General features: G+C 40.0%; 1 protein-coding gene across 1 annotated transcript in view; it reads right to left on the minus strand.

Annotated features, from left to right (window-relative positions):
- The window catches only part of LOC145395711 (fibrocystin-L-like), a 304,791-nt gene that overhangs the window by 255,064 nt on the left and 26,773 nt on the right, over positions 1-22,954 (minus strand). Inside the window, exons 14-23 of the mRNA XM_080269252.1 lie at positions 18,913-19,009; positions 15,681-15,851; positions 14,761-14,861; positions 13,942-14,076; positions 12,073-12,151; positions 10,964-11,178; positions 10,385-10,539; positions 8,451-8,535; positions 3,314-3,438; positions 1,563-1,738 (exon numbers count right to left, since the gene is read on the minus strand). Coding sequence (XP_080125378.1) covers positions 1,563-1,738; positions 3,314-3,438; positions 8,451-8,535; positions 10,385-10,539; positions 10,964-11,178; positions 12,073-12,151; positions 13,942-14,076; positions 14,761-14,861; positions 15,681-15,851; positions 18,913-19,009 — 1,339 coding nt within the window. The remainder of the gene's footprint in view (positions 1-1,562; positions 1,739-3,313; positions 3,439-8,450; positions 8,536-10,384; positions 10,540-10,963; positions 11,179-12,072; positions 12,152-13,941; positions 14,077-14,760; positions 14,862-15,680; positions 15,852-18,912; positions 19,010-22,954) is intronic.

The raw sequence follows: 22,954 nt of genomic DNA on the forward strand, positions 1-22,954 counted from the left end.
GCTGGGAGTAGGGCAGTGAAATGGTGGGGGACAGGGTAATATGGAGGCTATTTGTTTGTGGCTACCCCTTACGGGATTTAGGCATCTGGCAATAGATAGATAGACAAATAGATAGATATCATAGTAAAGGTAATTTATTGTAGTTTTGCAGGGTTGAAACCAGATTTACATTTTTTTTTTTTTTTTTTTTGCCAAATATTTTTCTACGGCAAGGTATAACATTTTTCATTTTTGATTAACTTCATCTCATCATTTTAACACTCATTTTCTTTGTCTTCCTTTTTTGAACATACTTCGATAAAATACAACTATTCAGCTTTAAAATGGCACCAAATCCAACATTCTATCATGAAAAGTGTATTTACACAGAGTGATCAAAGAAAAATATCACGGTGCAAAGATGTGGGTCAGCGCGAGAGTGGCTGACTCTAGCACAGACATAATCCGCCCAGCCCAGAAACCTGATACAGTTAAGTTCATTATCCCACAGTGCTAGATGCTCCATCTCCTCCATAGTGGGTTCCCTAGTTTTTGTTAGGCACACAGCAGTCAGGATAGGCACAATCTATGATGTCACTAGGACAGTCTTAAATTTTTTCATTACGGCCAAAATCGTGGACTTGGGCAGCTTAGGGCCTTGGTGATCTTGCCTGCCCCCTGCAATCCCTATGGCACTTGACAATGTGCAATTTCACATCAAGGGAAAGGCTATGCCTCACACTTTTAGGCTTGACTTCAGCGCCATCAGTAGCAGCACACTTTTCACTCGAGGTAGTACCAGACATGATTTCCAAGTCACATGTTTTAGTATTTCACACACAAAAAGTTTTCTCTCCATTTAACATCACACACTGCATTATTCATTGTGCACTTGCACTGTTATCTGGTGAGACCAATGGTGTTTCGATGGCCTTGCACACATAAGATGGTGATGTAACATTGGGAATGCAAAGGAGGCAATCACAACTGCAGGACAAGTGAGTCAGTGGATGAAAGTGGACAAGCAAGATAGGGTCTTCAAAGGGATGGTGTGAAGGAGGCCACAAGAACAGAGGCCTAAGATGGGGGTTCTGCGCATGCAAAAACTGGATGACCATCTTGAGTGGAATATCTGACTGTCAGCTTGTGTGTGGCACCGTGTCTACATGGAACTGTCGTACCTGGCCATCACAATTATACGGGCTAATTCCACCATCGTTGTGCTGAGACTGAGAGTAACTTTTATTTTAGTGTTCTGTGTTCTATCAATTTATTGTGTACTAAACTGTCGTATACCAAGGCATGACAATACACAAGTGTGTTTTCTAACTGATGGATTCAGTTTCTTTAAGATGGTGTTTTTTTTATTTTTTTTTATTTTACACTTGTTGTTACCAGACATTTTACCCAGCTTCAGAGAGTGCCCAGGTAGTGATGAAATTAATGAAGGCTGCATCTAATCCTTCTGGTTCAAGAAATTTCCCCTAAGTGGATTATAATCATCTGGAAGGAGAAAGTACTAAAAAAAGTATCAAGGGGTTAGAACTACAAGGAAAAGAGCAACAACAATTCAAAGCACCTACCAGTGACATCCTCAGAACTGAAGGTGAACTCGTCAACATATACCCTATCAAAGCGCCCCTCTGGTTTGGGTATCCATACCCCGTACACCTCCAGCTGCTTGCCTTCCTGGTACCAATGGTTCGATATCCATGAGTCCTTTGCTATCTGGATAAGGTTGTAGCAGTGGTAGGTCCATCTGCAGGCCAGAATAAAAGGTATGGAAAAGGAATATGGGACAGAGTGTGGAAGACAGGAAAGAGAGGGAAAAGAAAAAATAATAAAACTAATGGTCATGAGACATAATGATGATGATGATGATGATGATGATAAAGACAATGATGATGATGGTATTTACTTTACCTCCAACACATACCTAGATAAGGCTGTGGCACTAGTACTTCATCTGTGGGGCAGGATATGAGGAAGGGATAATGGAGAATAGGAAGTGTACAAGTACAAAGAGAAAACCGATAGCTGACTGATGATAATTATAATAATAAGTTTTTATCTGGCTATGGATGATGAATTAGGTAATGGTGGGTCAATATGGGGGCAAGATATGGTAGACAGACTAGGATTATGGCAGGAATAATGGATGATGGGAAGGATAATGGAGAAAAGAAAAAAAAAGCTGATCATGAGAAATTTTATGTCTGATACTATGAGTGTCTGGATAAAGGAATGACAGGTTCTTATGAGGTCAGGAAAAGGATGAGGGACCAGGGAAAAGGAAGGAACAAGTACTGGACAGGAGAATGGAAAAAGGAAAGAAAAAAAATTGAACCTGAGAGAGGGAGTTTGGGTAGCAAGAGAAAGAGGTGGTGAGGTTGTGATGAATAAGTTTGGAGGCGTTTTTGTCATGGCTACCATGGATGAACTCTGAAAATAGGTGTTCCTGAATACACAAAAATTAGTTACATTACTGTCCTTACTGTTAACATAATTAGATAGATAATTAGACAAACAGACAGACAGACATAGGTACACAGACATACAGACGAATAGAGATCGAGATATAAAGATAGATAGATAGATAGATAATTCTATTTTATAAGGATTATATCTTTAATGTCCCATCAGATGCACAGAAGCATTGGGCTAGGCTTCTCAGCACAGCCATTTAAGGCCAGAATAACCAGTTACTATCCCAAGTGGCCTTATGTGATCAATAACCTCCAACCACTTTTTACATTTACACACTTCATGGCCAAGTTTGATTACTTGTGATGCTGAGGCTAACAAATACTCTGCAAGAGGCAATACTGTATACTATGCTGTTGCTGAAGGGAATAAATGTATTGCAGAGGTAATGAATTATAATCTTTGAGCCAAACAATTCACAGGTTCTGAAAAAGACAATGTTATGGGAATGAGATGAATTAGCTTGTTGCAAGAGTTAATACTTTCTGTACCATATAACTAAATTATGGAGCCTGGTGGTTTAGTGTGTAATTAAGGTGCTCCAACTGGATTGAGCCTGGGCAGGTTTATATCCATGGGGTGGTTGGGGTTTACTGCCACTCAGGGATGTGTGAGGCTGGTCATGCTCATTTTAAATGTCACAAAAAACTTGCCTAGCCCCAAGCTCCTATGTTCCTCATAGGGCAACACATGATTACATGATGAATGAATGAATAATTTCTGTGGGTAAGGATAAAAATGGATAAGAGAGTAAAAGGAGATGAAAATAATCCAGAGCAACCTATCTCATTATGCAAAGTTTCATATGGATAACAAGAATAAGGAAATTTTCAATATCTCTCTCTCTTACCTGTCACTAGAATATGGCTGCTGGTGCTTAAATGTTATGGTGTCCACTCGATCCCTACGCCCATCATGCCACAGAAACCTCACTAGCATGTCATCTTGAGTGTTGCCAAGAAGAGCAAAACACAGCTGAAAGGTAAATAACAACATTTGGTAATAATTATAACAATAATAAAATTAAACTATTATCATTATCGTACTGCTACTGCATTATTTCTATTATCATTATCACCATCATCATCATTGCAATACTGTACAGCACTTTTTCTAACTAATTACATGGAGGTGGGTAGATGCTGAGCTCAGAAAATGGGGAAACAAAGAGGAATGAGAAAATATTATCCATTTAATTCTAAAGACCTTGCATAATGTTAATAAAATATTATGCTCAGACAGAACAGAACTGTTAAGTTGGAGGCAGAACTAACTGTTTATGTTGGAGGCAGAATAAAATTGCTTAAGTTGAACAGAAAAAAAAATTTGCTTAGTTGGAGTAAGAAAAAAAAAAAAAAAATACAGTACTAAGTTGGAGGCAGAATAAATCTGCTAAGCTGGAGGAAAAATAAAGAGCTAACTTGGAAGCTGAGAAAAAATGGTTGTGTTGAAGGTAGAAAAAAGTTGCCAAGTTGGAAGATGAATAAAATTGCTAAGTGGGAGGCAGGATAAAATTGCTATGTTGGAGGAGGAATAAAGTTGCTATGTTGGAGGCAGAGTATAACTGCTAAGTTGGTGGAAGAATAAAACTGTTAAGTGGGAAAGAGAGTGAAAGTGTAATCTGAGAGACCACTGCTGATTAGAAGGGGTAAGTAAGAATGCCCTCATCCCTTCTCTAAATATTTAAGTTATAAAGGCTATAGGCTACAGCAGACCTTCACTATATTGAACTTTGACAGAATGAATTTTGGATTTACTAAATGCCTCAGAGCCCACCAAAGTTTAGCTGGTGAAACAACAACAGCTGATAAATGGGGTTTAGGAAATGGAGAGATGGTATGGGGCACAAGGGCTTAAGGGTAAATGCAGATAAAACAAACGTGATGATATCTAGGGTTGGTGGCGGTACTGTCAAAGACGAGGGAAAGGGGCCATGTGCAGTTTGCCACAAGGGTGCGGGAAGTAATTCCATCTTGTGTGGTGTTTGTGATAAATGGGTGCATAAGAGATGTGGTGGTATCAGAGGCAGACTGCGAGATAATGCTGATTTTATGTGTACGGCGTGTTGGGGAGAACAGGTGGAGATTGTCAGATGTGAAAGAATTGAACTTGCTGGTGAATCTCTTGAGTGTGTGGAAGAGTTTTGTTATTTGGGAGACATGCTGTGTGCTGGAGGTGGGGCTGGAGCTACCTCTGTGGCTACGGTGAGAAGTGGTTGGAAGAAGTTCAGGGAGCTCTTGCCTCTCCTGACATTGAGGAGACTCTCCCTATGTGCTAAGGGGTCTTTGTATGCAGCATGTGTTAGGAGTGTAATGCTGTATGGCAGTGAGACCTGGGCAGTGAAGGAGGAGGATATTCACCGGCTCAGATGTACAGAAATGACAATGATTAGGCGGATGTGTAGTGCGTCCCTGCGTCCAAGGTCTGGGGGAGCTGGGTTCACGATGGAAGAGTTGAGAGGTAGGATGGGACTGGAGTGTATTGGTGTTGTGATGAGGAGAGGTAGATTGAGATGGTTTGGACATGTGGAGAGGATGGGGGATGCTAATTGGGTGAGGAAGGTGAGAAGTGTTAATATTGGGGGTGGGGTTACGAGAGGCAGACCGAGAAAGACATGGGACGAGGTCATTAAGTGTGACCTCAGGGTTAAGGGACTGAACAGGGAGGCTGCAATGGATCGTGCAGCATGGACAGCTGCCATTAGGTGACCAAGGCCGATGCATGCAAGCGTGTTGGAGCCTTTAAAAACGAAACGAAATGAATCATGTCACCCTTCTAAACACCTCTGAACCTGCTGAGCTATTTTTCAGCTATACCAAACAATGGTCCATAAATGGGGTGCATTACGCAGCCCTTCAGAACTGCTCTTCATGTGCAAGGTGACTCAGAGCACACTTGTCAAGATTGGCAGCAGTTCCCACCCACTTGGACTAGGTTGGAGACCTGCTGATGGGAAAAGGTGACGAACTGAGCTATATGTGGGCTGCCTCTGGTAGGACTGGGAGGGACCAGAGTTTGTGGACATACTGTATCGCAAGTAATCAGCCCCAGTCTTGCCACATCCTTTGTTGTGTTCGCCACATCCTTTGTTGTGTTCAGACAACCGTGTTCGCATCTCACGTCTCTCACCTTTGCCAAGTGTTTTTCCATTGTCACTGTGAATAATGGCTTCTAGTAAGTAATCTCCCAACACCTCTTCTGGGAAGGCCAAGAGGAGGAATCTTTCCTGTGCTGAGAACCAGACAAGACACCAGAGCCACCACAAGTCTTTACTGCCAACAGTGATGATGAGTGACACTTTGCTCAGTGCACAGCATACGAGTGGCAATGTAAGTAGTGTACCTATATAGGTACCTGTACAGTGTACAATACATGTGTTTCCTACCCTTTTTACTCTAACTTGGCCTGAAATTGCCCTCTTCCCATTGTGATTACTGAGTTGTAATAAAATATTAAAGTAATACTGTACTAATCATGAAGTGCTATGACAAGGATGTTAAAGATGCTACAAAAGAGCAAAATTGTGGGGAAAGTTAATGTAAAATGGGCATAGTGTTCATTTTTAGTACTAGAATAAATTGTACTCATTTACTTTCAAACATAAACTTGGATTCCCACCTGGGGAGGTGGGCTCAGATTTACTGAACTTTTGGCTTTATCAAACGAGGCTTCGTCCAAGTTAGTTCAGTAAGGTGAGGGTCTACAGTATAACAGGTCCTTATTCTTAACATCTTTTGGTTGATCCCAAAGTCTAATCCATGACTGGTGACTTATTACTTCAAATATTTTCTTGTTACACTGATATATTTATGTTCAAGTACAATCTGTAACAGGAGCAATGTAAAAGACATGAATATGGGAATATATGCCCCAGGACAACATAAATATCTCACTGTATACAGTATTATAGCTGAGAGCAGAACTGTGAAACATTCATCTAATAATCCCTTCACAATTTCAAGATTACACATGTAATCATGTACAAGATTTCCTATGAGAAAAATGCAGCAACGTAAAACTATACTCTAGTCCATGCCTAAATATGAAAGACTTACAAATCACTCCATCAAAAAAAAGTGTTCCCCTGAACTTGCCTCTGTCCTAGCTAAATTATTCAGACTATGCATACGTACTTCTTTATTCCCAAATTCATGGAAAGAAGCCAATATCCACCCAGTTCCGAAGAAAGGAAGTTCGTCTGACCCCTCCAATTACAGACCAATAGCTATCACATCTTCTCTTGGTAAGGTATTTGAAACTTTAATTAATAAGCATATTGTTAAACATCTTGAATCCAACAAATTAATTAGTGATAGACAAAACGGTTTTCGCCACGAAAGATCCACCATTGACATACTCAATCTCTTAACTCATACCATCCATCAATCAATTGATCTTTTTGGAGAAACTCATGCAGTAGCTCTTGATATCTCTAAAGCTTTTGATAGAGTATGGCACCGTTCCCTGATGTCCAAACTCCCTTGCTATGGACTAACGTCTTTTGTTCCTTTGATTTCTTCTTATCTTAGTGACAGGAAAATAAGAGTAAAAGTAGATGATGTATATTCGAATTTCCACTCAATTAACGCCGGCGTGCCACAGGGATCAGTTCTGGCGCCAACCCTATTTCTGGTTCATATTAATGATCTCTTATCTGTCACTCACAATCCCATTCACTCATATGCAGATGACTCAACACTACATAGTTCATTCACACTCAGACATCCATTTACAAAGTCTAATATCTCTACCTCTCAACTCAATACAGCCATCTCCATAAATCAAGATCTATCTACAATCAGTGAATGGGGACAAAACAACCTTGTCTCTTTTAATGCTAGTAAAACTAAATACAGTATATACAGTTTACTAATAGACAGATATTGCCAGATTCGTACATTACCTTCAGTGCTACTAATGTTCCCATCTCCAAAAGTATTGAAATTCTTGGTGTCTCACTTAACAGTGCCCTCAGCTGGACCTCTCATGTCAGATCACTTGCTAAAACCGCCTCAAAGAAACTTGGATTATTGTACAGAGTCCGTAACTTCTTCGCCGATGAGCAGTTAGCTATAATTTATAAGAGTCATGTGCGCTCTCAGCTTGAATATTGCTCACCCTTGTGGAATGGTTGTGGAGAGGTTGCATTAAGACAACTAGACAAAATTCAGAATAAAGCTGTTAGAATCATTAACAACCCTGCCATTACATATAAACTACCTCCCCTGCAAGTAAGAAGGAATGTTGCCTTGCATTATTTTACAGATATTTTTTTGGCAAATGCTCAGACGAAGTTGCGTCCATGGTGCCACCTCTCCATGCCTTCCCTCGTGCTACACGGGCATCTGGTAGCGCTCATGACTGGAATGTCACTCAACCATATTGCAGGACTTCTGCCTATCAGAATTCTTTCATTCCCCGAACTGCATCTCTCTGGAACTCGCTTCCCCAGAGTTGTTTTCCTCCAAATTTCAACCTACAACTGTTCAAGTCTAACTGTTACAGATATTTTATGAACAGAGGACACCAGTAATCTGGTGTACGGATTTTTTTTTTTTCTCCATTTGTTTTTCCTTCCTCCGTTCTGTTATTTAAAAAAAAAAAAAAAAAAAAATGTGCATGTATCCTTAGTCTGTGGCAATCTGGGTCACCAGGCCATTTACAACTTAAGATTACGGAATTAGTTCAAAGTGGAACATATGACAGTTCCATGAAATTAATGGCTTACAATCCTGGGACACAGCACTAATCTAACAAGAAGTAGGGCATACACTATCAGTGATGCAAACCTCTTGGCACATTTGCTACTTTTTTTACTACACCACAAAGCAAAATTTAAAGTCAGTGAAGACACTTGTTGCCCTCTCAAAATGGTTCAGTAATTACCCACTACTGAACTGTGATCATGGTGATTAAAATCACTGTCATACAGTAACCACTAACACTGTTTCTGTTTTCTCACACAGTACAGTATATAAAGTACTAACATAAGGGTAGGTGTTGGCATCCATCTCCCCCTTATTACTGCTGAGGTAAATGCGAGGATCAGAACTATGGACATGTCTCACACGCCTGTGGGAGAAGCCAGATTAGGCTGGGTTAAGCTGGGTCAGATTGGTTTAAGTCAGGCTACAAAAGAAGTTAGGTTCAGAGGAAAAAAAGGAAATACTGTAATGTAATATGCTATATCTCAACTACACAGAATATTCCTGGAACTGCACCAATCCCATCAGGTAATGTTTAGACAAGAAGTTGTAAGATCTTACTACTGTACTATCCCATGAGTTCATTCATGTCAGGGGGGACTTCTTGTAATGAAGTGCTCAAATGTATTTCCATTAAACACCTCAATATGACAACATATTTTACCTCTTGTGCTTCTACCACATGATCTTATTCTGTGCAGTGGCTACCCCTCAGAATCAGGGAGTTTTGTTATGCTGGTACTGTACAGTGGAAGGATACTGATCTATCAATTAATGGGCCTGGATTCAGTTTCCACTAAGTTTTCAGATGACTTTCAATCATAGAATTGTGTATCAATTGTGGCCAAGTTTGACCAGACAGGGATCTTCATAACAGGCTATAAGACAATACGGCAGTATCTATCTACAAAATCGTAAGAACAACAGTAAAGCCAATACTCCACCTCCCATGAACCCAACCAATAATTTCTCCTGCCAGTCCCAGTAGGATAAAATGAGAATGATCACTAGTCTACCTAAACTATCAGAAATACCAGCTAGAATAATCTCTGTTTACTGCAATTTGTAATGAGAAACATGAGATATGAAACTGTCATACATAGTTACTAGACTACTGCAGAAATTTCCTTTGAGATCATACACCAGAAAAGATAGTTAAGCTAGAATAATCCTAGTCAACTGTAATCTGTAATGAGAAACTATGGATACCTATAATATTATCATAAAAAACTAATATACTGCATACCAGTATATTTCCTTAGAGCTCTTACAAAGAGAACAGACACAAACTTTAAAGATGACAGACATGAAAGTTTTTTTTATCATAATCACTTCTGCAAAATTTAGAACAGTTTATATTTTCATCATTCCAGCTTGAACATGCTTAGCTGGAAAGCTGAATGTAGATTATGTCTACATGACAAAACCCAATTTTAAAAACTAGCCCTTAATACTTATACTGTACAGCTTTAAAGACATTTTTTTTTTTAAATCATAGTTTGACTGAACAGGAAATGCTCTACTTTATTACACTGAAAACTAACATCCACCCATCATCTTCTATCATTCCATCAGGAGAATAACAGCTCAGGGCTATGCTACTGTTAAGATGAGTTACAGTACCAGTTACCTTCCACAGCTGCATTAAGTGGGCAGTATGCAACCAATCTTCTGATTTAAACCATTCTGGGTCAAATCTGACTGGAGCACCTCAACCTGCTAGACCATCAGGCATCCTTTTACTGCATACAGTATAAGGCTACCACCTAACTCAAAAATGTAATGGGGGGTTAATTCTACTATGTTCAAGCTGAACAAAATTAATGTGCCTTATTATCCTGTCTCTTTAAAGTTCAGTAACTAAAAGAAATATCACCTTTTGACCCTCAATCTGATTAGCTTCAAAGACTAAGTTCTGTTAATCCCTAAAGTCTAATGAAGTACAGTACTTTAAACAATATTCTTGTAATCTCCTGATGATTTGGCTCACCTAAAGATATGCTTTTCAAACAAGATGGGCTAGACACAGCTTTCATAAACCTCCTCGATACAAGAGGAGGTCTCTCGTGAACAGCATCAAATTATCTTTTGTTAGCTAAAATTAAATAAAAGCTGTCATCAGACTGATGGGTTTAAATGATCTTTATATAATTTTTTCCTTTCTCTAGATATAAGTAATTCCTATACTTTGTACTCTATTGCCTTTCAGCCCTCACCTGCCACAGAAGGGGGGCACCACATCTGTATCTTTTCCCAATATCCCAGGCAACTCTTCATCCTCCTCCTCAAAGCTTGTCTTTTGGATGAGCTTTGGATTATCCCCATTAAGCACACACTTTTGTTCTGTCAGGTCCTTCAGCCCGTTACGTACCTGGTTGGGGTAAATATGGTGTTGTTATAACCAATCATCACCATCAGCAGCAGCATGTCCCACTTTGGGATGGGGTGAAGTAGCAAATCATGAAATACAAAACACATTTAAGGGAAATTTCTGAATAGTATTGCCAATGAAATGGGCCAGACACTCATTCATACAGTACATCAATCATGCCCCTTGAAGCTTGGTTCCATCTCACAGATCTAGCCATCAACACATTCTTTTGTCTTTTGGGGGCATTTTTTTTTTTTATGGATATGCTCCTTATATGCCTGCCAAAAAAGAATAAAATACAAAAATTAACATAAGTGTGCACAAAAAGGGAGAATGAGGGGAACAAGGCCAAACATGCACTAAAGAAGAGGAAAGGACTCTATAACACTCTATCATAACCACGGCACCCATGACATAAACTCACCTCATCAGCATCAGACACATTAACTGCATCTGAGCTGAAACCATTAACATAGAGTTTCGCCATGCCACCATCCCCATTAACAGTGATCATTAGTGTCTCATACACTTCTCTGGGATTGAGGGTGACTTTCTGCCTTTCATCAATGCCATGTCTCGCTTGAGCGTATGAGTATTTGGCGTTGAAGTCATGCATCACCAGCCGGAAAAGGTACCTGTCTGAAATATCACAAGTTTCATAAGACAAAAAGCCTCCTTGCATTTTTGGGCAGGGGACAGAGCCATGATTAAATGGATAACATGCTTATCATAAAATGAGAGCCTAGAGTGTAAATGAATTCCTAAAAACTATCTCTGAACCATATATACTACACACAGATACACAAATATCTATAGAAACCTATGATCTGATTCATTATCATTCTTTAGAAATCTTACAAGAACTTTGTAAACTCTGGTGAAATATGACCTGCCTATCTATAATGTCACATGAGATGCTGTGATGCCTTAGAGCACTGAGTTTCCCTTTATATAAACAATTCCTAATCAGGTTAAAAAGAAAGAGGGAAACTAACAATCAATCCTTTATTATCCCTTTTAGAGCAAAGGAGGATCCAAGACTAAGCTACTGTAGTCTAGATTGTTGAAGCTGTAGAAACCCATCCTCCTTTCCTACTAGCATCTAGATTACAGAAAAACCCTGAGTCACCTCCTAGATTTGCGGAACATTAACACACACTCATCTCCAATCCCAGACCTTTCTCAATCATGTCTAATATGACATTCATATATGGCTAACAACTCTGGTCTCTAATGTGCACTAAATTCATATTTCTCTAAATAATTACTCACATCATGTGAAGGGTAAGGATGTGGAGAATCGGGAGGGAAGGGGCAGGCAAGTTGGGGGGGAATGGGAGGAAGGAATGGTCTCTCCTGATTTTGCACTCTGTTCAAGACAATATACTGTATATACAATAAAAGATCTTCCTTTTGACCAAGTAAAGCCTGGTACACTTGTAAGTCATCATATCACATTATTTGAATACTCACACACCTGGCACAAATCACAAACAGTAGTCACACAACAACAAATTACCACTCTGGTCTTACCATATGATCGAAATCTGATCTCAAAGTATGCTGGAGTGTCCTTCATCATTGTAAACTTTTCCTTATACTCATAATAGCGCTGTTGGAGAATGAAGAAAAAAAAATTACATAAGCATCTTATACCATGCCTTGGAACAGAGGCAGAAATGCAACTAAAAACACTGTAATTTTTGCTGTACAGTATGCTCATTATCACTTAACACAGCCTTCCTCCTTTCTGTCCCCCTTACAATGACGTGCCTCCTTTGATGAAGAGAGAGACCGGACACTGAACATTTAGGAGATTGCACAAGCTCCTTCGTGTTCAGTTAAATACAATGTTAAATCACCATCATCATCTTGACCTCTTTTTACCACATTAAGATAGGACAACAATGAGCTTAGGAAGAAAGGAAAGAGAATGAAAACAATAAAATACTGATACAGCATGCTCACTACCTTCCAAATTTCTGTCTATTACATGTAAATGAGTCATGATGTATATATAAACTTATTAATCAAAATATAGTAAGCTTGGCCTTAAACTCAGGCACTGTGAAATGGACCACAAACTCTATAAATATACTGAGATGGAACAAAAACTCAAATAATGTATACAAAGATTGGTCACAGATCATAAAATGACAAATACTCAACTAAAATAGACAATAAACTTAAGCATAATGAGTCATAAATTCATTTACACTATGCTGAACCATAAGTTAATGTTACACAGAAATGGGTCATAATCTCAAAAATGTCCACAGCTGATCTCAAAAGTACTTCCACAGTTCTGTTATGTGTTAACTCCTAGATGAATTATTCTATGACAAAAATGAGGGGGCACTCTCCCCCCCTGGATCAACCTGAATGCAGCTGTCTCCCACTGCTAGGCACAGAGTTCATATTTTCCTCATGTTGGCAACTCAGGTTATAAAACTTTTTTCCCATCTTCACTGATGGCTTGCACGTTCTCCTTGTAATGAACTATAAAAAAGCTAATTTAGCCTTGGTTCAGTGGCTACTTCTCAAAATTAGATCTCGCAGGACCTACAATTGATTTCCATCCCAATCAATGACTTAGTAAACCCTTGCTATACCAGAAGCAGCCCAACCTGGGGCTATGGTGAACTCTGTGAGCCTATCTAATAGCCTTTAAATATATCAAATACTGTAAAATGCATTAACTGAGGTAATGCACTTGACAGACTGAACAAAAGGAAAGTAATGAGTAATATTTGATGCTTTTCCTGTTCTGCTGTTTATTACTTAGTGGAAACATTTAATACTTATTTATACAGTATCAAGATACAGAGTGTAAGCACCACAAAAAACTGATGTATAACTACAACTCATTAGGTATCTACCAAACTATGATTTTGTATAAATCATACCTGGGGTCAACATAGTACCCCCTAATGAACATCAGCTATATTGAATTACTGGCTATATCATCTGGCTTTATCCTAGTTAGTTTGATATATTGAGGGTTTGTTGAAGTATGTCGAGATCTCTTATGGTTACTACACTCCTGCTACCTAGAGTTCAGCAGTGTCTTTGAAGGAACTCTATATGCCAGACCTGGAGGCCAGAAGGCTGGCATGATCTTCTTATGGCATAACCTGCCATTTTACAAGAACTTTCCTTTGTCGGGCACCAGTCCCACCCCCCCTCCCCCAGAATATCATGTTCTACAGGGATTCTCATTTCTTGCCCTTCTGTCAGCTTTCTCTCAAAGGGATCTTGTTTTTGCCATACAGCACCTTCTCGTAGCTTTTCAGTCATCCTTCTAGCTTATCTGTTCAGTGGCTTCCATCACATGTTGACATCAAGGAGAATGAAACTGCTAACCTAGCCATTTCATTTTCCTTGATGTTCAAAGTGTCACACCTCTTCCCCCTGATTCAACAGCACTTTGGCAGGTGTCAATATGGGCTTGCAGGGCTTTCTAAGAGGTGGAGTACTGAATAGGTCACACTTGTATGTACGGTACTTAGGAATCCTTGAGGTCAGATCCGAGGCCCACTTGTGGGGTTATCACAGACTGAGGTCATTGGATATCAACGTCCTTGCTAGACTTTATCGGACACTGGGGACAGAGAGCATCTTCACCAGGCGAGCATGGCAGATGACCCATGTTGTTTGTGGTGTCATGAACATGAGGACTCATTTGAACACTTCTTGCTCTGCTACCCTAAGTTCTTTTTCCCTTCATGCTGCTGTCTATCATCATTTGACCCAACTAGGCATCTATGCATCTGATGCGCCTACTCTCTGTGTTCAGTGTGATGGTTATGTGGCCCAACACCCCCATGGTTGTTGTCCAGCTTAGCTGCACCTTCCCAGGGAGATGGGGTTAAAAATCTTGGATATGAAGCAATCCCCCACTCCAGCTGTGATGCAAGAAGACAAGGCTAATGATCTGTTGGCCTTCACTCATACCCTCAACAAAGGCCAAGATTGAAGGAGCACACAACTACTTGTCCACTAGACAGTCAAACCTTGTCATTTTATAAGCATGATAGTGTGTTCATTTAATCTTACTAAAACCATACTATACTGTATTCTGTCATATGAATCATTTGCCTAGGGGTAACAGAACACTGTGGCCACACTGCATTTCAAAGGGTTTTATACTCTAACATATCTTGAGGGTCCTTAAATTCAAAAAGATATGTTTATAAATCAACAGCACCATCACCAACTCACAGTATTGCTGGTGTTGCCATCAGTTGCAAGATAAAGAACGTGGTAGTTTGCCACATGAGGTTCAAAGGAATACAGGCCATCGTGAGCAACGTGCAGGTAACCTAAAAAACAAAAAGATAAAGACATACTGTTTAACACTTATGTGGCCAGGGACACACTTTTGTATTATACTCAGACTAATTCCAAACTATATTATCATGCTAAGGAAAGTCCTAGCAGTGCAAAGTATTAATCATGATAGTTTTCATCCCATTTAATGGTATAATATTCCTCAGTAATGGTCCGTAACAGAATAGTGTCCATAGAAGGCTAAAGGCATATAGTCAACAAAATATGTATCACTACCCACAGTACTAATGGAACTGGAAATGAATGATAGTAATCCAAGTTTCCGTGTGTTACATCTGAGGCACTCAGTGGAAAAACTAGTTAAGCAACACCATATCATGAATTGTGTACAGCACTATATTCCCCAAAGCCACATTTCGTGGAGTAAAACTTTTGGTAAAGGAAAGCAGATGGCAATTAGAGCTATATTCCACATAGACATGAGTGAGGTTACTGACTAAAGCTCTGTCTTGATGGCATAAAAGTGCATTTTTGTTTTTTTTGTTTTTCCTTCATGCTGCTTAACTGGCTGATCCATTAACAGCCTCATTTACCAAGTAACTGAAAATGCAAGCAGGTGTTATGTGAATTTACTTTAATGATTTATGATGTAAAGTACATTAATGGGTTGATAATTAGCCTTCTTCCCTTGATGGCAATACATGAGAAAAAAAAAATCCTCTGATCACCTCTAGGGAATCATACTATGCAAGGCTGTCACCCTGACTGAGGCATTCTAGCCACTACAATACTAGGCGCAGGGTCAAAAAATAAATAAGTAATTAAAGTATAATAGCTTGAAAAGAACACACCTCTAATCTTGCCAACTGAATCTTGTGAAATCTCCATCTGATGCTCCATGTCAATGATGACAGAAGATGTGTAGCTGGGGTGTGAGGTATTAAGAGGCGCCCAGAAAGCTTCATTACGGAGGTCACCAAATGATATGCCCTCCCACAGTTCGAAGAGGAGACCCATCTCACCTGTTTGGGGTGTAGGAGTGCATGAGGCAGGATGGCTTGGAGTGGTGATGTGATAAATTTCTTTCTCTCTTGTAATGTTGGTAGGTTCAGTTTTTCTAGTCTTTCTTCATAACTTAGATCCTTTAAGCTTAATACCCACCTTGTAGCGGCCCTTTGTACTTTTTCAATCTTACCTGTGTGTTTTTTTTAGACAACAGTTCCAGACCACTGATGCATACTCCATGGTTGGTCTGATGAATAATGTTATTATCTCTCTCAACATGTCTTCAATTATGTATGTGACTACAGGGTAACTTTACACTCCCTCTTCTGTCTTTCTTTCCTTCATTCTTTCCTCTTCCATCTGCCTATGGGTAACTACACTGAGTGACAAGCCAAATGGTTTCCTGTAGACCAGGAAACCATTTACTATGCTAAGTGGTAACCATATAACCAAATTATGGCACCTGGTGGTTTAGTGGGTAATTAAGGTGCTCCAATTGGACTGAGCCTGTGTAGGTTTATATCCAAGGGATGGCTGGCTCATGCAATGCCATCCAGGGATGAATGAGGTTGGTCACTCTCATCTTGAATGTCAGAACCAACTTGCCTAGCACCGGGTTCCTATGCTCCTCATGAGGTGACATGGGATTGGATGATGGATGGATGGACAGATGAATACTATTCTCACATTAGCAAGCTGTGTGTGCATGTTCTGTACCTTCTCATTTACATGGTCTGCTGGAGATAGTCTGTTACTGATAATCACTCTCGGGTCCTTATCTTTTCTGATATGTGTAGGGTTGAACTTCCAAGCTTGTAATCCCAATCTGGTCTTTTTCCACTTTTACCAAACTTAATTACATGGCATTTGTCCACACTGAATTTCATTTCCCATCCTTTGCTCCATTCATGGAGCTTATTAATTTTTCTTGTAGCTCTCTGCTTGAGTCTGTGTTCATAATTCTCCTTTGTATTTTTGCATCATCAGCCAACATGTTCAAATAGCTCCCACTTCCACTGTTCCTGTCTATATCATTTATGTATACTAAAAACATAGTTCATGCTAGCACTGGGTCCTATGGAACTCCATTAGTCACTTCTCTCCATGATGAGTAGAGGAGCAGTAGTTTTTGTAGTTTAGGGTCTTATTGTAACTTTCATTACTGCTAACTATATCATATGCAATCCCGATGCTGAAAGTTAATACTACATGGTCGCTTTTGCCGAAGAGGTTGTCGATACTATTATCTTGCCTAGTATATATAAGATCTAGTAATGATGGATCATCACATCTCCTTTTTCTGGTGTTTTCTTTTACATGTTGTGTTAAGAAAAACTCCTGTACAAGAACTAGGAGCTTTTGATCCCAACAGCTTTCACAGCTTCTTACATCTTGAGTATTCCAATTTATATTTATACTGAAATCTCTGGTTAATATAATTCTTCCAGATTTCTCTTCTATTCTATGTAGTAGGGTGCTTATGCTTTGAACTGTACTTTCTGCCAGGTCTTCATATTCACCTCTTTCCCAAGTGTTTGTTTGGGTGACATGTATAGATTTGCCACAACTACTTTCCCTTCAGATGTGTCAAACTCTAGTGCAATCAGTTCTACTTGTGAGGGTAGGCTATATCTAGTTCTAACTCTCTGACTTGCAGATTTTTCTTTGTTAATACCAGATCTCCTCCTCCTTTTCAAATTCTATCTCTTCTCCATATACTGTATTGTAATCTTCAAAGATTAGGATGTCATTTGACAACCTTGGGATTAATTTTGTTTCAGTTAGGCAAATAATACTGTATGAGGTTCTATTTCTCTGGTATTGTCTTTTATCTCTAATAATTTGGATACCATTCCATCTACATTTGAGTACATCAACTTAATCATGTTGTTTACATATTTGACATTTGAGTGTACTACCTCCCTTTTTCTTAGTCCCTGTTGGTTATGTACCACTTTCTTACTTGCAATCCCACTACTTTGTACAAAAATTTGCTCTTCTCCTTCTCCAATCTCTCCTCATTTTTTGCTTTTGCTTCTTCCCTCTTTTCCTTTAGTGATCCCCATTCTTCCTGAGTTAGGCATCTTTTTATCCATACTTTTTTAAATTCCTCTTTTTCTATGAGTTTGTTAGCATCTTTTAATATTTTCTCTACAGTGTTCACCCTTTGGAAGGTTGCTTTCAAGGGCCTTGACTTATTTCTCACGTGTGTGTGTGTGTGTGTGTGTGTGTAAAGTTAGTACTAACAGAGAGTATGCACTAAGGTGTAAGCAAGACCCAAATTTTTGATGCCATTATGAAGCACTTGTAATTGTTAGACATGATCAGCTTCCATTCAACAGTACAGTGCATTCAGCAATGATACAAAAAGGTCTGAAATTTTATGTTACCATCACAGAGTTCAAAAACTGCTGTCAAAAATTATAGTTTGCTTCACAATTCACACTGTTTTAATCCTTTAAGACCAAGGATTCTTTTAAACTTTATGCTTGATATCTCCTAATGTTTTATTAACGTAAAGATAGACCTTTTTGAACTGAAGCAGTCTGATACAGCCTTCATAAAACACTTCCACATGAGAGGCCTTTCCTGAACCAAATAGAATCATCTGTTATCAGTAAGAATTGACTAAAAAGGACATCATCTACATTCAAGGAGTTAATTCAGACCTGATGTACTATAGTCATAAGAAATTAAGGGCCTGCTTACATGCTTAGACTTCCAGTTTTGATATTATGATCATTAATCAGTACTGTATTACCTGATCCTGAAGAGGCAAAGTCAAGAGATATTGAACCCTTGCTTATATGTTTAGACTCCTGGTTGTGGTAATCATGTGATTAAGAAAGACTTCAACATGCTTGCATGCATCAGCCTTGATCACCTAATGGCAGCTCTCCAAGCTGCTTGATCTCTGACAGCCTCCCTATTCAGTCCCTTATCCCTGAGGTCACGCGCTATGACAATCCCATTAATTAGTTTTACCTGACCCTGATGTAATTAGGTCATAAGAAATTAGACACTTGCTTACAATGTTACATTCCCAGTTTTGATATTAGGACCATTCATTACTTTTACCTGATCCTGCTGAAGTGAGTTCTTGTGGTGGTGTAAGACAGGTGACCCAATGATAGTTCACCTCCTGTACCTCACACGCTGCTCCACCCACCTCAACCTGAACAATCCACAGTATTCATCATCATTATCATTATTATATCCTAACACCTGGGGAACATATAGATTATCCATCATCATTATTAGCAATGAAGAAAGTCAAAATCAGGAAAGACCCAGGAATTGATGAAGTGTTTGGTGAAATGTTGAAGCATGGGGGAAAGATGGTAGTAGAATGGGTGTGGAAGATCTGCAAATTGGCCTGGGAGGAAGGTAAAGTTCCGAAGGACTGGAAGTCAGGTATAATTATACCCCTGTACAAAGGAGGATGAGAAAAAGGCAGAGTATAAGAGAGAAGTGAAGGAACGATTGGGCAAATATGAATTGGAGCAGATGGGAGACGTGGAAGGTGTGTGTAGGATATTTACAGAAGAAATATGTGCAGCGTGTGATGTGGTGTTGGGAAGGAGGAGAAGACAGAGGGGGGTGCTAGGAACAGTGTGGTGGACTGAAGAGGTGAGACAGGCTGTGGCACAAAAGAAGAAAGCATACAATGAATGGATGAGAAATAGGGGCGTGGAAGAAGTTGAGAGGCAGAAGAGAGAGTTATATGTAGAAAGAAAGAGAGAGGTGAAAATATTAGTAAGAGAGAGTAAGAAGAGAGTGGATGAGGATGAGGAATTTGGAAGGAATTTGAGTGTAAAGTGGAGGGACTGTAAGAAAATGTTCTGGAAAGAGGTGAAAAGAGTAAGACAGGGTGGAAGTGAAGTTAGCAGGGGAGTGAAAGATCAAAATGGTAGATTACTAGTAGAGAAGGGAGAAAAAGTGAGCAGATGGAGAGAACACTTTAAGGAATTGCTGAACATAAAGGATGGAAGTAATGCGTGTCTAAGTGGCTGGGGAATGGCTGGGAGAAGGAGGGAGGTGAGAAGACAGGAAGAAATCAGTAGGATAGAAGTTGTGGAAGCAATGAAGAAAGTTAAATTGGGGAAAGCCCCAGGAATTGATGAAGTGTGTGGTGAAATGCTGAAGCATGGGGGAGAGATAGTAGTAGAATGGATATGGAAGATGTGAAGATTGGTCTGGGAGGAAGGTAGAGTCCCGGAGGATTGGAAGTCAGGTATAATCATTCCCTTGTACAAAGGAAAAGGGGAAAAAGAAGTGTGTGGTAACCATAGGGGCATTTGTCTTCTTAGTATAATAGGAAAAGTGTATTGTAGGATACTTATTGACAGAGTTAGAGAAAGAACAGAGAAATTAGTTGGAGAAGAACAGGGAGGCTTTAGGAAGGCAAGAGGTTGTGTAGATCAGACATTCATTCTTAGATCTTTAGTGGAAAAGTTTCTAGGGAAGGGAAAGAAGTTGTATGCGGCTTTCATGGATTTGGAGAAAGCATATGACAGAGTGGATAGACAAGGATTGTGGAAAGTGTTAAGAATATATGGAGTGGAGGGGAAGTTGTTGAATGCTGTGAAGAGTATGTACGATGGTGCGAAGGCTGCAGTGTGTGTGGATGGTAAACTAAGTGAATTTTTCTCTTTGAAAGTTGGGTTGAAACAGGGATGTGTCATGTCTCCATGGTTGTTCAATCTGCACATGGATGGGGTAATAAAAGAGGTACAAGGTAGGGTAGTGGATGTTGGAGTGGCCCTGGTGAGAGAGGGTAGTGTTTGGAAACTCCCTGTACTGTTGTTTGCAGATGATACTGTGTTGTTGAGTGAAGACGAAGGGGAGCTGCAAGGCTTGGTGGATGATTTTGGGAGAGTGTGTAAGAAATGGTATCTAAAGGTGAATGTAGGGAAGAGTAAAGTGATGGTCTTTGAGAGAGGTGAAGTTAGTGAATGTACAGCGAGGTTGGATGGTGAGGAATTGGAAAATGTGAGTACGTTTAAGTACTTGGGTAGTGTGATGAGTAAGGATGGAGGTTTGGAGGGTGAAGTGCTTGAAAGGGTACAGCAGGGAAGAAAGGTTGCTGGTTCTTTGAAAGCAGTGATAAGAAACAGGGAAGTGCGCATGGAAGTGAAAAAGTTACTACATGACAGTATTGTGATACCAACTCTAACGTATGGATGTGAAGCTTGGACGTTGTTGGAAGGACACAAGTCAAGAGTGAGAGCAGTGGAAATGAGTTATTTAAGAGGAGCCTGTGGAGTCACATGGAGAGACAGGCTGACGAATCAGGATATAAAGAAGCGTTGTGGTGTGGATGTGGATGTGATAGGAAGCGTTATGAGGAACACACTGAGGGTGGTTTGGCCATGTGGAGAGGATGGAGGGTGAAAGACTGACGAAGAGAGTGTATGTGAGTGAGGTGGAGGGGGGAAGAGGGAGGGGGAGGTCGAGGATGAAATGGAGGGATGGGGTAGAGAGGTATATGAGAGAGAGGGGTGTGAGTTGGGAGCAGGGGAGTGAAATGGTGGGGGACAGGGCGACTTGGAGGCGATTTGTTTGTGGCCACCCCAAACGGGATTGAGGCATCTGGCAATAGATAGATAGACAGACAAAGGAAAAGGGGGAAAAAGAAACGTGTGGTAACCATAGGGGCATTTGTCTTCTTAGTGTAATAGAAAAAGTATATGGCAGGATACTTATTGACAGAGTTAGGGAAATAACAGAGGAATCAGTTGAAGATGAATAGGGAGGTTTTAGGAAGGGAAGAGGTTGTGCAGATCAGATGTTCATTCTCAGGCCTTTAGTGGAAAAGTTTCTAGAGACAGGAAAGGTGTTGTATGCGGCCTTCATGGATTTTGAGAATGCATATGACAGGGTGGACAGACAAGGATTGTGGAAAGATTTAAGAATATATGGATTAAATGGGAAGTTGCTGAATGCTGTGAAGAGTATGTATGAGGGTGCTAAGGCTGCAATGCATGTGGATAGTGAACTTTTCTATTTGAAGGTTGGATTGAAACAGGGATGTCATGTCTCCATGGTTGTTCAATCTGTATATGGATGGGGTTATAAAAGAGATATAAGGTAGGACAATGGATGCTGGAGCAGCCCTAATGAGAGAGGGCAGTGTTTGGAAACTCCCTGTACTGTTGTTTGCAGATGATACTGTGTTGTTAAGTGAAGACAAAGGAGAGCTGCAAGGCTGGGTGGATGAATTTGGGAGAGTTTGTAAGAAACGGAATCTAAAGGTGAATACAGGGAAGAGTCAAGTTATGGTCTCAGAGAGAAATGTAGTCAGTGAATGTACAGTGTGGTAGGACGAGGTGGAAATGGAAAATGTGAGTGCGTTTAAGTACTTGGGTAGTGTGATGAGTATGGCTGGAAGTTTAGAGGGTGAAGTGTTTGAAAGGGTGGAACAAGGAAGAAAGGTTGCTGGTTTCTTGAAAACAGTGATAAAAAACAAGGAAGTGAGCATGGAAGTGAAAAAGTTCCTGCATGATAGTATTGTGATACCAACTCTAATGTATGGAAGTGAAGCTTGGACCTCGTTGGAGGGACACAAGTCATGAGTGACAGCAGTGGAAACGAGTTATTTGAGAGGAGTATGTGGAGTCACATGGAGTGACAGACTGACAAATGGGGAAGTGAAGGAGCATTGTGGTGTGGATGTAGATGTGATAGAAAACATTAGGAGAAACACATTGAGTAATTTGGCCATGTGGAGAGGACGGAGAGCGAGAGACTGACGAGGAGAATGTATGTGAGTGAGGTGGAAGGCAGGAAAGGGAGGGAGAGGCCAAGGATGAGATGGAGGGATGGAGTGGAGAGGTACATGGAGGGGGGGGTGAGCTGGGAGCAGGGCAGTGGAATGGAGGCAATTTGTTTGTGGTCACCCCTTACAGGATTTAGGCATCTGGCAACAGATAGATAGATAGATTATTATCATCACCATATTCCAACCCCTTACATCAACATCATCATCATCATCATCATCATCATAACTCTTACACTATATCACATTTTACCCCCTCATGTCACCAGCTCCTAACCCTTTACAACATATCCCACCCATTTAAATTACATTAAAAATAATGTGATCACCATCATCACCATA

This window comes from Coenobita brevimanus, chromosome 33 (assembly GCF_032717465.1).
Source record: "Coenobita brevimanus isolate Jiangsu-jjx chromosome 33, ASM3271746v2, whole genome shotgun sequence".
Taxonomy (NCBI): domain Eukaryota; kingdom Metazoa; phylum Arthropoda; class Malacostraca; order Decapoda; family Coenobitidae; genus Coenobita; species Coenobita brevimanus.